Source organism: Crinia signifera, chromosome 3, assembly GCF_055691185.1.
Source record: "Crinia signifera chromosome 3, ASM5569118v1, whole genome shotgun sequence".
Classification (NCBI taxonomy): Eukaryota; Metazoa; Chordata; class Amphibia; order Anura; family Myobatrachidae; genus Crinia; species Crinia signifera.
In genome coordinates this window covers 294,538,235-294,553,330 of record NC_139219.1, presented here as the reverse complement: position 1 = coordinate 294,553,330, position 15,096 = coordinate 294,538,235, and the positions used below count along the sequence as shown (strand labels likewise).

At 40.8% G+C, this 15,096-nt stretch overlaps 1 protein-coding gene across 1 annotated transcript in view; it reads right to left on the bottom strand.

Moving 5' to 3' along the window:
- Positions 1-15,096, bottom strand: part of SNTG2 (syntrophin gamma 2) — a 349,806-nt gene that overhangs the window by 86,986 nt on the left and 247,724 nt on the right. The window contains exon 11 of the mRNA XM_083178467.1: positions 11,416-11,454. Coding sequence (XP_083034593.1) covers positions 11,416-11,454 — 39 coding nt within the window. The remainder of the gene's footprint in view (positions 1-11,415; positions 11,455-15,096) is intronic.

The window sequence follows — 15,096 nt, the reverse complement described above, 5'->3', positions numbered from 1 at the left end:
AACATTATTTACAAGGACAGTGCTTTGCTCTAATCACTGTTATTTGCAGTAGCTGTTCAAGTCAGAAGTCTCTGTTGAAAACATTATTCCCCCTTGTGGAAACCCCCTGGCAGTAGATAGACAGCAGAACAAGGATCATGCAGGGTTTTTCATTATCTGTGCTTAATGTGTTGCTGCTGTTAGCTGTAAGTATAAGAATTTTTATAGCAATTTATCTTTAGTTAAACACATTGTATAATAATAATAACAATAATAATAATAATAATAATAATAATAATAATAATAATAATAATAATAATAATGTTATTTATATAGCACTTTTCTCCTAATAGGACACAAAGTGCTCGCAAAAGCCTTGTAGACTACAAAATACAAAACAAACTTAACAAGGGACATTAGTGAAATGCTTGGGTGAACAGGAAAGTCTAGAGTCTATTTTTGAATGTTTCCAATCATTCCATAATTAGAGTATCTAGTATCTATACTTACTGTATTTGGCTAATGCTATATTTGTATAGAAAACAGCACAACCAATAAATATACTGTAGGAAGTGCCCACAAGTTGCAGACAGTCCAGTGTTCAAAATAAAATACCATTTAAAGCACCAAAAACATACTTATATGCTTAAGGATGAATGCACACTAGGTCAAATTGCATTTGGAATTTATTGCATAGGCATCACATTAATCATGTACTGTATAATGTGCTAAGTGAGAAGAAAATAACTATCACAGCACATACTGTATGTAGTTGCATAAATCAATGTCAGTATCAATACTTCCCAAAATATATTGTTATTAATGTTGTATACATGCTGCATCCTACTCCCTGATATGAGTTTCCAAAAGTAGGCAAATAAGATGTTAATGCTATTTAGGGCTTCTTTCCACTCTGCATTGTAGTTTTTCAGGCCCTCCAAAGATGGGTAAACGCTATGCAATTTTAGCCAACACTGTGTACGACAATGATATCCTTTGAAAGAAGGGGCTGGTCAGCAATGAAGTCAAGAGGTGACAAAAGTATTGCTCATAAAAGTTTGTAACTATGCTTAGTAATACTTTGCAGCATGATATGAGCAAAGGAAAATGATCTAAATGATTCTTTCTGTTGGGAGCAGCTGAGCAGAATACTGAATGCTGGCTTGCTGCCTGACTTTGATAGAACAGGATTGTCTTTCCTTAAGAGAGGAAGTACAAATATTTTGATTGTCCAAATATTATTTTTAGCCCCACAGCATCTTTTAAATGTCCATTAATCAATAATTTGTGGTCATTGGAAATTATCTACAATAAAAGACTATTAGTGAATATGTGATAAAGAAACACCATTTGTAATTGAAAAAAAAAAATCTACAGTATGTATTTAAGTTATATTAAAATTGTGTAAAATTAAAATAACTTCAATTTTTATTATTATTATTATTATTATTATTATTATTATTATTATTATTATTATTAGTAGTAGTAGTAGTAGTAGTATTATATGAGGCTCTAATGTACCAGTAGAGGTTAATGATAGTTTGTACATAAGTTTTACCCATTCTGGTCATCTTTGTAAACCTGTGTATGTCCATGGATTTCTCACAAATAGCTAACCCTTGATAAGAAGATACTTTAGGTAGAACATTGTATAAACTAACTTGTTGGCTGAAGAAATAATGGTTGAACATTTGCTGATCACACATTGACATGCACAGAAAGTTGTTATTGTGAACAAAGTTGCAGTATATGGGGAAATGTTCAGGAAATAGTTTTGTACCTAAACAACTCATTTATAGGCTTCTTGTTTTGCTTGCACAACTAAATAAAATGGCTAATTTGTGCATAGTGGGAGCAAGTGCAACAAAGACAGAGGGGGAGACATTAGTAAATTACTCCGTTAGTCCTTTCTTTTATTAATAACTACTATCAATTATCAACCAAAGTTTTGTATCTTCCCAATGCAGAGTGGGGAGGTATTGAATTAAATGGGACCCTCTCTCTCTCTCTGGGACAGGACAGGACAACCTGTGGCTCTCCAGATGTTGTGAAACTACAAATCCCAGCATGCCTTGTCATACTCCCTTATATCAAAACTGTGGCAAGGCATGATGAGATTTGTAGTTTGACAACATCTGGAGAGCCACAGGTTAGACAGGCCTGCTCTTGGAGATGGGATGTTACCCATAGCAACCAATCAGATTCTATCTATTATCTTCTAGAAGGTGCTAAATAAATCAGAAGTAGTATCTGATTGGTTGCTATGGGCAAAATCCCATCTTCAATAGAACTTATATCTTTGTAATTTTCGTGCACCCACTACTAATAGTGGGTTCACTGAGTGCACGCACCCAGGAAAGTGGGCAGGGGGCAGAGAGGTTCGTCAGGCACCGGGCAGCTCCATTAGCATATGGGAATGCCCAGTGATCCATGGGTATTCCCATGAGAAATCTGGGCGTTCTCATGCAAATGAAGCCCTTAAGTGGGTGAGGGGGGGGTAGGCAGCTGACATCACTGGATGTCAGCTGCCCGCCCTGCCCTCGGACGGGGCGCCCGCAGTTCAGAGACACCATATATGAACTGTGCTGGAGAAATCATTTTCCGACCATCGAATGAATTCTCCCCTTCTGCGAATGGATGATTATGTAAATCAATATTCGCAGGCATGCGGGGGGGTCGCACGTGCGAGAGGGTGGCGGCTGGCACTGTGGCCGGCGTCTGATGGACTCACAAGGCTACGAAGTAAGGTCGTTTGTGTACGGTAACACAAATGCACATTAACACAGACTATTATCTACAAAACAATGCATTAATATTCTTGCAGGAATAGCATTTAAAAAAAAAAAAAGTTCCTTTGTCTTTAAGCAAAAATAGGTTTTGGTTGATAATTATCTGTATTAATAACAGATTTTAAAATCTTAACACAAAATGTGGTCTCGTGAGTGTTTATCTGTAAATATGAGGACTCCTGATTATATCAAATACATGTTGAACTCTGAATTTATTGTTAAGAGTGTCTCAAATGGTTTCATTTCCATAGCAATGACAGAGAGCCTGAGAAAAGGAAAATAAAAAATCAAGTAGTGTGTGTTTTATTTTGTTGTACAGGAAAAAAGTAATGCCATGGCAGGTCAGTAATATGCCCTAGGTCAGTCCCTCTACCCTCCACACATATGAGATCACATGTGACATATGAAGTGATGATTTCACAATAATGGACAATTAAAGCTGATTGCACAGTAATAATGAGACCACTGTACCACTATTTTCTTTGGCAATTTGGCCAGTACAGTCTTTTGGACAAGAGCTTATTTAGAGCATTTTATCTTTTTGCAGGTGTCTGGAATATGTTTTTACAACAATGATAGCAAGTGTATTTCAATTAAAAAATATGGTTACTTTATGATGTATTTCATAGCCTAATGATGTGTTACATAGCCTTACAACGTGTTACATAGCCTTACAATGTGCTACATAGCTTAACAATGTGTTACATAGCCTTACAATGTGTTGCATAGCCTTACAATGTGTACATAGCCTACCGATGTGTTACATAGCCTTACAATGTATTACATAGCCATACGTTGTGTTACATAGCCTTGTGATGTATTACATAGCCTAATGATGTGTTACATAGCCTTATGTTGTGTTACATAGCCTTATGTTGTGTTACATAGCCTTGTGATGTGTTACAGAGCCTTTTTATGATCAATCAATTTTCTTTTGAAGCTGAGTGACATGGGGCACAAAATATCTCCTATCTGGACCACTAAACTCTGCACAAGATCTGTGTCTCTGTTCTGCGCGAATCACTAGCTCCCATTCACTATTACAGGACCTTCATCGGGCTGCTCTAATCCTATGGAATGCCCTTCCACGCACAATAAGACTCTCCACTAGCCTCCAAACTTTCAAGCGTTCCCTGAAAATTCACCTCTTCAGGCAAGCCTATCATATTTAAGGTCCATATGCAAAACCCTCTGAGGCACTTATGTATGATATAGCTTTTCTTCTGGACTTGCAACTTGGTGGGATTGCTATGCACTATGCAGTCATTACCGTATGTTGACTTTTAGAATGTTGGCACAAAACATGCCAACTTGAAGAAAAAGTCAACACTCATGGACAGAATGCCAACTTGGCCATACTGATGACATTATGAATGTTGATGGCTAGACAATCCATTTTAGTCTTAGGGATAGGGTTAGGCTGTGGTTATGGTTTGGGTAAGATTTGAGCTAAAATGACTTGAAAAAACGATGTTGACATGATGACTGTCTACAGAGGAAGCGGGCTTCATCTCGCGGGGGTCTGGTGGTCAGATCGCCAGTCACCAGAAGAGGACACACGAGACACACGCACGCCCCTTTCCAATGGAGCTTCCCGCCGCCTCACTGCTGGTCCCTGACACTCGCCCCCACCTCCCCGCTCCCCCTAAACCTGCCCGTCTCCCAGAAGAGGAGACGGGCAGGGTTTGCATCCCCTGCCACCCAGTAACTGGGCGTTCACGTGTCCCAGTCAGATGGAGTGCCATCTCATCAGCGGGGGGCAAACTGGTGAGCCCTGGCACTGGCTGAGAGGTGCTCCATCTGTACATTACCAAAGTCAATATTCTACAACTGGAATCCTAGAAAGGAGAGTACACCAAAATAAACCTTTAGATGCACACAGGGACCTCCTGTATAGTTAAGTTTCATTCTATGGGTTCATGGTGAAAATATTGATGTCTCCCTAAAGTTGAAAGAAACTTTTATATGAGCATCAACCACTTTTGTGAGGTGAGTGCTTCAGTTCCATCTTTCAGTTTGATCTAGAGATGCAAACATAACTAAGGATTTATTTTTTCTTTTTGTAACCCAAGTAAAATAATTTTGGGGAGGATTGTCTTCACCCTTATATGCAATAGTGCTATTTGGAATATATAGGAGGCTTAGCGTTTATTTTCACTTGCCTGATTCTCATCTATTTACCTTGTAAATATATAATAATATTATACAATTCACAAGGTAAATAGATGAGAATCAGGCAAGTCAAAATAAACGCTGAGCAGCCTTCTTGATTACAGTGGGAGTCTACGTTTGAACATGTGCTGACAATGGCAGTGTGGTGCCAGTGTGGCAGTAAATGTCCAACAATGGCAGTGTGGAGCCCTTAGTGGAGATAAGAGTACAGTGAAGAAAGATTAATGTACATGGTAGGATCATCTGAAAGGTCAGAGCTTCTAGATTTCTATGGAACTTCTTGGGTGCCCAGTGGGCGGTCCCTGATGAATGATGTGCATTTCTCTGGCTGGCTTGGTCACCGGGCATTTCAGACACATAAGTGACATTTACTGTTGCTGAAGTATCTGGTTTGTCGAACTATACATGTTCTGTTTAATTTTTAAAACAATGGGCCAGATGTATGGTAAAGTGACAAAGTGGTGATAAAGCGGAAGGTGGTAACGTGCCAGCCAATCAACCCCTAACTGCCATTTTTTTAACACAGTTGATTGGCTGGTGCGTTATACAAGACAAGGCATAATATATCTTCCCCAATGATCCTTATACTGTACTTCTAATAAATGCTTGACTTTGCATGAATGTATCTACCGTTCTTTCTATTATTTCAATTCTATTCAATGCTATCTTCCAGTGCTTTCATGAAAGGCTGGGCTGTACCCACGCATATCTTTAAAAATATTACCATCCTATCTCCTACTACTCTGCTACTGCTATTGTGTCCAAATTCTTCTTCGTGTACCAGTAGAAAAATGTGTATTTTACTAAACTTTCATTCTATCTGGATAAGATCTACAACTCTATTTCATTTGTGTTCATTGCCATCTTAAATATATATTTTAACTAACTGATATCACATTAGGGCTGTTTTGCTAAGTTTAATAAGCATCATATACCTTGTTCTAGCAACAAAAAATTATACAAAACTGCACTGAAGCAGAATATTTTATATTTAGATTAATAGGCTAAATATATTTAATAATGGGTGCAGGTAACAATTAATTTTGTAGCCAGCCAGCTCACTGCATCTCATAATGTAGTTCATTATCAGCTAGTAATTAGCAATTAAAATGGAAAAGTATTTAATAACATAAATAAGAATGCTTTTTTCAATTTGTATGATTTCATTGATTTTTTTTTCTATTATTTATTACATTTTATATTTGAGAGAAATGGTAAAGGAAACATTCTCTTTTTCCCAAATCAGACTCAAAACATGGACAAAGAAGATGTTTTTAGGAAGAAAGCCAAAACATGGGTAGGTTGCATATCCATTTCCCCTATCTATAGCAAAGTATAAAAGCAATAACAATAATTGGAAAAATAAATACTGCTTTGATTTTAGGACCTACAGTATATGTTAATGTGGTGTTCCTATCACAACTGTCCAAAAATACTCCAAGGCACAAATGCTTCTAAGTCACTCTATGGCTTAAAGTTTTGATGAAAAGACCAGGATAACTAAAAAATAGTAGATGCGCTTATCCATACGAGACAACCCTTGCTACAGTTTCATTAAATAAGGTGGATCAGAAGCCTCAAGTTAAGAAATGGAAAACAAATCTATTAAACTAATGGTTTTCAGTGGCTATGTGCATAAAACCACAACACTATGGCTGATATTTAACTACCCCCAATCATTCATCATTGATTGGGGTAATTGTGTCACCAGTGGGCTTCTCAATTAGCCCTGATAAGCCAGTGTGAGCCACAACTTATCTGGGATGCAAAATCCCAGAAATCCCAGAAATTCAGATTTCACTAAACCAGTGTGTTCCCATGTGATTTTTTTGTATTCCACATTGAATAGCCCAAAATAGAAAAATCTAAAATAATTTAGAAAAAAATTCTGAAAAACTATTTTGCATCCAATGTTTCTGTGAGGCTAATTTAAATACCGACCTAATGGGGCCTACACAGGGGCATTTTCTAGTTGTGCAAAAATATGCTCTCTATAAATATAACAACAGTTTTGGACAGTAGAGCACACATGAGTAGTAAATTAAATTACTGAAATAAATTAACAAATCGAGATTAAGATATACTGTAGGAAGCTTAATCAAATTAAATAAGGAGGAGAGAACAAAGGAAAGAGAATCAAAGCGCTGAGCAATGGAAGCAAAAAAAGATACAATGAGTATAGAAAATAATCAACTAGCAAAGACAAAAGAAACCTCATTTGGAAAATGTGCTAGATAAAAAAAGCTATTAAGTTGAAATAAGAGTAAGCATGATATATATTTATAGAACTGGATAAAAATATTTAATGGGTCAGTCCCCTTTAGGAGCAAAATTACCATACTGCATAACACACAAATGCTTCTAGTATACTGTGTATATACTCTTGTAAATTATCTCCTATATATTTGGCTACATCTGTCACTCAAAGTGGGTGTCTGTGTCTATAACGCTCTGTTCCTGGACTTTCCTCTTAATGTGTGATTGCCTTCATCTGTGCTGAACACCTTTCTGAGAAATTAACCTGTTTAAAACAGGTGATGGCAATCATACATTAAGGGGAAGTCTAGAAACAGAGCATTGTGTCCCTCCTGGAGAGGGTCATGTTGGGAGGTATGTGACAGAGAACCAGCCCAGTGAGCCCACAGACAGTGCCAGACACTCTCTGCCTTCCCATGTTGCCCAGCACTGCTACTCCACAGCCACCAGGTGAGCGCCCCCCTCCCGCGATTTGCGGCAAAACCTCCCCCCCCGCGCGCCCCCCTCCCGCGATTCGCGGCAAAAACACCCGCTCCCCCGCGAACCCCCCTTACCGCGATTCGCAGCAAAAACACCCCCGCGACCCCCCCCGATTCGCGGAAAAAACACCCCCCGCGACCTCCCTCCCGCGATTCGCGGCAAAAAGAACCCCCCCCCGCGACCCCCCCTTGCACGATTGGCGGCACCCCCCCTGCGACCCCCCTCCCGCGATTCGCGGCACCCCCCCCCCCGCAATTCGCAGCAGCCCCAGGATTAAATGGCACATGCAAAACACTGACATGGCTATGGTCGACAATGAAAAAGGTTGACATGAGTTTTTGAAGTTTTTTTGTCATTTTTTGAATATTTTCATATTCATTCTCATGTGTCGACATGGACACCAATGAAGTGCCACACTTATGTCAACATTTACATGTGTTGACCTTTCTGTGTTGATTTTTTTCTTGTGGCGATTCGCGTCACACCACCCGCAACCCCCCCTCCGGCGATTCGCGGCACCCCCCCGCGACCCCCCCCCCCCGCAATTCGCGGCAACCCCCCACCGGAACCCCCATGAACCCCGCTCTCCCGCGATTCGCGGCACCCACCCCCCGCAACCCCCCCCTCCCGCAAATCGCGGCACCCCCCGCGATTCGCGGCAGCCCCAGGATTAAATTGCACATGGAAAACACTGACATGGCTATGGTCGACAATGAAAAAGGTTGACATGAGTTTTTGAAGTTTTTTTTTTCATTTTTTGAATATTTTCATATTCATTCTCATGTGTCGACATGGACACCAATGAAGTGCCACACTTATGTCAACATTTACATGTGTTGACCTTTCTGGGTTGATTTTTTCTTGTGGCGATTTGCGTCACCCCCCCCCACCCCCCCCCCACAACCCCCACTCCCGCGATTCACGGCACACACACACACACACACCTCCCCCGCGATTCTCGGCACCCCACCCCATGACCCCCCCTCCCGTGATTCACGGCACACCCCCTAACCCCCCCTCCCATGATTCACCGCAACCCCCGCCCCCTAAGCCCCCCTCCCGCGATTCGCGGCACCCACCCCCGCGACCCCCCCTCTCGCAATTCGCGGCAGCTCCAGAATTAAATTGCACATGGAAAACACTGACATGGCTATGGTCGACAATGAAAAAGGTTGACATGAGTTTTTGAAGTTTTTTATTTTTCATTTTTTGAATGTTTTTATATTCATTCTCATGTGTCGACATGGACACCAATGAAGTGCCACACTTATGTCAACATTTACATGTGTTGACCTTTCTGTGTTGATTTTTTCTTGTGGCGATTCGCGTCACACCCCCCCCGCAACCCCCACTCCCGCGATTCACGGCACACACACACCCCCCCGCGATTCTCGGCACCCCACCCCGTGACCCCCCCTCCCGTGATTCACGGCACACCCCCCGCGACCCCCCCTACCATGATTTGCCGCAACCCCCGCCCCCGTAACCCCCCTCCCGCGATTTGCGGCAACCCACCCCGCGACCCCCCTCCCGCGATTCTCTGCAATCCCTCCCGCGATTCGCAGCATCCACCCCCCCACAACCCCCCCTCCTGCAATTCGCGGCACCCCCCGCGTCCCCCCCTCCCGCGATTCGCGGACACCTAAGTTGCAATACAGGGCATCTTTCATACAATTCTAACCATATTTCTCATATACAAACGTTCACAAATTAAGGGGGCGCAGCCCCTTACGACGGTGTGAAGAGCGCCCGTAGGGCGCTATGAATCACCTAGTATATTTATAAATGATGAGTTATAATGTCACAGTTTATCATCTGTCAGATCTTATGTTATTGCTTTAAGAAAATGTGTGTATTATACTGTGAGAATGACTGTCTGCTACTATAAATTATTATAGATATAACCTTAGATTTCAATAATGTGTAAATAAAAGCACTCAACCTGCAGCATTGTGAGCTTATATGGTCAATACACTCTTAGGTTAAAGAAAATATAAAGGCTGTAGAGGTTATTCTTTTTTTTTTTTTTTTACATTCAATCTTTATTTCAAATTTTCATCTTAATAACAAGGGGGTAAACAACAACAACAAAAAAGGGGATAACAAAGGGAAAGGGGAGTGGGAATTGAGGGAGCAGGGCATACAGAGGTATTGATGATTTAAAGTAATGACAAAGGATAAGCAAAGTACATTGAATATGTTAGACATCAGAGGCCGTTGAAGGTGACTCGTTTAAATCAAAAGGAGAAAGCTGAGACTGTGACATGGTATGTGTTGGTGGAGCTCCCTTTCCCTCTGTGACATAGACATGCCATGGGAGCCATTTCATAACAGGAAAAGAGAGTACTGTGGAGTAAGAGACACCTTTGGTCTCCATTTCAAAATTGAATTGAGTTTTAGAGACCACTTTGTCAAATGGGGGCATGAAAGGGGATTTCCAGTGTTGGGCAATAGTGGCTCTGGCAGATAGTAGAATATGGCCTAAAACATAGCGGGCAGACTGTGTTACTGAGCTAGGATACCAATGTAATAGAGCCACAGAGGGGTCTGAAGATAGTGTGAGACCGAGGACTGTATAATAGGGCAATCCCCAAGAAAACATGGAAAATGGTACCTTTGTGGCTGCAGAGGCGCCAGCAAAGTTTAGAGGTAGAAGGCCATTTTTTATGTCATTTAGCTGGGGTAAAGTACAATCTATGGAGTAATTTAACATGCATTTCAGCATGATTGGTACATTTAGAGAGGTAAAAAGAAGACCTATGGATAGTTTCCCATTGTTTCAGAGTAAAGGAGCGGTGGAGGTCATTCTCCCAATTCAGTTGAGCAGGGGACTTGACTAGCGAATCCGGAGGGGACAGTAAGTCAAACCAAGAGGATATGGCACCACGTGATGAAGCTGTAGTTAATCTCTTTAAAATATGGTCAGGGGGGGGGCATGGAAAGACTTTGGAGATCCACCCACCTTTTCGACCCAACGTTTAAGTCGGGAGTAATAAAACCAAGCTGAGGGGCCCAAGGGAAACTTTTCTCTAAGGTCAGAGATTGATAGAAGAGAGGGTTGTGAAAAGAGGCCTGTAAGAGTCAATACCCAGGCTTTCCCAATAGGAGATATGGAGATGAGGCAATAACATATCTAAGGCCCTAAGGGATACATTCCTAGTAGGGAGGGTACAATCAAAATGGCTAGAGTGTCTAAGGTCCCATACTCTCAAGGTGTCAAGGACAGAAGCAGGAAACAGAGGGGAATTAGGTCGAAGTTGTCGGGGTAACCACAGAAGATCAGCAAGTGGAAAACCATTATAGAGGGTACGTTCCAAGTCAACCCAAGGTTTAGAGTGAGGTGGGAGAGACATATCACATAATTGGAAAAGTAAGGCTGCTTCCTGGTATCTGTTCAAATCAGGAAGGGAGAGACCCCTTTGTGGCCGAGAGCGGGTCATACAAATGTAAGCTAATCGGGGGGGCTTACGTTTCCACACATATGTCAGCATCAGTCTTCTCATCTGGATCAACAGTTTACTGGGGATAGCTTAAGGGATGGCACTGAATAAATACTGTAGAGGTTATTCTAATTTAAATTATGTACAAAAAAGAAGAAAAATATTGTTGACTGGTGTACTTTTTGAACTGTTTTACTTTCACTCAAATTTGACATCCAAAGTAAGTACAATCTTACTTGTTTTTCTTACAACATTTTGATTTAAAAAATGAAAGAATTAAAAAAAAATTGTTTCCATACCTGATCCGACGGAGAATAGCATTTATTGACCATTTTCATCTGTAAAGACAGTATATCATGTGTTAACTTATGGCAAAATACATTAACAAACAACAATATTCAAAATTTACATAGCTAAAACAATGAATACATATCCGTAATATTCTTTACAAATAACTTAAAAGGGGTTTTACCCTTCATTTTTAACATTCAGGTTTGTGTGTGTCCTAAAAAATTTCTGAATCATTATTTTTTTTATCATCCATTATTTGTTCTTTAACTGTATTTTTGTATAATCAGAATGCATTTTCTTTTTGGCAAAAGATGCAATCTGGATGCAATGTTGATGTAGATGGTCCCTGTGTGATATTTTAGGACTATAATAATAATAGTACAGAATTCTACCTGGTTGATAAAGAAATTCCAAAAGTAAAATGTCAGGAATAAAATAGAATGAAAAAGCAGTGTATCTTAAAAGAGACTAAATAAGGCATCTGCAAGCCTAAGCATTAAAGTAGTCTGAGGGTGGAAAAAAATTCCATAAAGTTTTACAGTCCTTTACGGTATTGATCAGAGAAATATGTTACGTGAGATCTTGTGACCTTGAGAAAAGGACAAAGTGTTAACATTGAGTTTAGACAGCACAAGGGAAACTGCAAAGTTTATTTGGCAAAGATTTTTTTTTTTTTCTAAAAAGCTGTCGATCCGTGTACAAAGCAATATAATATACCTCAGACTAGACATCTTTACATTGATATTTTTTTCAGATCTAACTGCTTTCATGTTTGGCTCTTAAACCAGAACCTTCACTGCACCCAGAGATGCATTTTTTTAGTGTCATGACCCTTACATAAAGTCTAGGGAAGGGAGCAATAAATTACTAACTCTCACTGAAATGTTGATACTACAAAAACGCTACAAAAAAAGATGGTCTTTTTGTTACTTGTTGAGATCAGCGAATCACAGATTGGGTTGTGAACTATTTCTCACTGTGGGCTAAAAATGTAAATATGCAGAGCATATACTAAATGTTGGAGTGGTGACATGTCACGAAAATAACTGACAATGAACTACCTGTAGTGGAGTTCAGGTTAGATAACAGATCCTAGAATTTTGTATAATAGTAAAGATGTCTTTGGCATTAATATATGTGATATTTTCTTAGATATACAGTACTGTAAGTTTGCTATGGTGTATCTTGCTTCACAGAGCCAGAACCATAAGTTCCATTCACAACCAAGACTGGTGCACAAGTGCAATTTGTATGGTCGCCAATGTTTAAATGGGTTTCTTCCCACGCTCCAAAAATCCTAGGTTAATTTTTGCTGAGTACATGTATTCCAGTGTGTGTGCACTTGTGTGTTAAAGAATTTAGATCATAATCTCTAAATAGATATGGGTTATTGTGAAAGGAAAAATACTCTCAGCACAATGCTATTTTTATCGGTGTTAAACCATAATAAAAATAACCGCTCTAAAGTAAGTATATCGGCCTATAATGCTCAAGCCTTGGACAAATTGGGGATAATCAAATGTTGTTGTTTTTTTTCACGCCTATTCTTCCTTTTTTCCACAACTTTTATGTGTCGTGATATTAGTGTGATATTCAATTCTTCGCCGTCATTTAAAAGTTGACAGTTTTATTAACATCTTTTATTTCACAATAATTGTCAATGGGCTTCCAATTCAAATGTTTGGTAATAAGTTCCACCCATTTTAATAGTCATCTAAACTTAGTAATTTTCTCATAATTTTATTCACCTGGGTGTCGGGTATAAGTGGGTTTTTTTTTTTTTAGAATTTTTCTTTAAAAAGAAATGTTTAATGTAATGTTTTTTCATTAATTTGGGATTCTGAGTTTGGTAAGAGGTGAGGTGGACCTTTTCAAAAGTTCTGCCTACCATCTTAATTGAGCCTACCTTCCATTGCACAGTGGGACACTTTTCCAGTAGCTTGTGAGTGTTTTGGCTTCCACCGTTCTCCCCCTCCAAAACCAGCAGCACCCCAGAACACGCTCTACCCCCTCCCTCCCTGAGTAAACCTAGACTTATTTGGCACTGTGAAGGCTGTGGGGAAAAGGAGGCCGCTGATGTCAGCAGCCCTCCCTCCCAACGGCCAGGGAACATCCAGAAAACACTGGTGGCATGCCCCCAAATGCGCACAGGGTGTCAATCACCCAGCTAGCAGCAAGTGAATGGTAGGCAACATCACTTGTCCTCTTTAGAATGTTTGATACATCTCCCCTGCAGTAAGGTTGGCAACCCAAGCTTCAGTTGTGAGCAAGCAATGCAGGTGCTTGCAGGGGCGGATTGGGGTCTAAAAGTGGCCCTGGAAATTTTGAGGAAAGTGGCCTCATGTAGGCCGCAACGGGTCAAAAATGGGAGGAGCCAGCATAACAGTAGGAAGTATTGCTACATCACTATATTAAGAGACATCGGTGACAGGCAAGACTAAAGCATCAATAGTTTCTGGAATTATACAGCACACATGACCCCTTGACTGATATGGCACACTTAACAGTAACTTGGCAGTAAGAAAAAAATACAACACCTTTTTTTTCTTTTTATTAAAAAAAAAAAAGCCAGCTCCCCAAGAATTATATTGCACACATAGCGGCACCCCTGAAATTATACAGCACACATAGCGGCACCCCTGAAATTATACAGCACATATGGCAGCACGCCTGAAATTATACTGCACACATGGCCACACCCCTGAAATTATACAGCACACACGGCCGTACCCCTTGACTGATATGGCACACTTAACAGCAACCTGGCAGTAAGAAAAAAAATATATATATATTTTAATTATAAAAAAAAAAAAACAACATAGCTGCCCTCTACTGATACAGCACACATGGCGGCACCTATGGACTGAGACGGCACACATTGCATCACCTCTATAATAATACTGCACACACATCGGTACTCCTGGAACTATGCAGCACACATGGCAGCACTCCCGGACTGATACATGGGACACTCCTGGAATCATATGGCACACATGAGGCACTGCTGGAATTAAACGGATGGCATAATTGCCTACCTTTTAACCCCCCCCCGGGGACAGCATGAATTCCAGCATTTGTAGGTGCAGGGAAGGGGGGTGCAGGGGCTCCAAGATGATTGGGGGCCAGGAGGGGGACCCAATTTTCAGGAGGGAAGGCAAGCATGACACATGGCAGCACCCTCATCACCTACTACCTCTGGATTGAGACTGGAAGGGATTGGAAAAAGCAGGCAGTGGAGGCAGGAGAGGACACAAACTAAACTAAAATAATTCTGCTTAATCAGTGCTTATTACTTACTGGTTACCTCTGGCAGTCTTCTGCACCAGCACACTGCAGACAGTGTGCACAACTCTTTATATTTAGCTGCGGCGGGTGCTCAGACATTTTCACGTGGTCTGGCGGGCATCCACCCGTCCTGGCCCAGCACAGTTTGTGCATGTAGTAATGTGCGCGGTGACATCATGACGCCCCGTCGCACATTACACATGCACTGGGGCTGACTGGCAAATTTTAGCCTGTGTGGCATGTAAAAATTACTGGCCCATGGGTAACAGCCCATAGTTAAAACCCCATTGAGAGCACCTATTTTTCTGGTGTCCCTGTTCCAATAACACCATCCACAGATGTGAGAACAGAAAAAGGAAAAAAGAAAAAGAGAAGCTGTGGGCAAGAGGATGACAAAAATATGG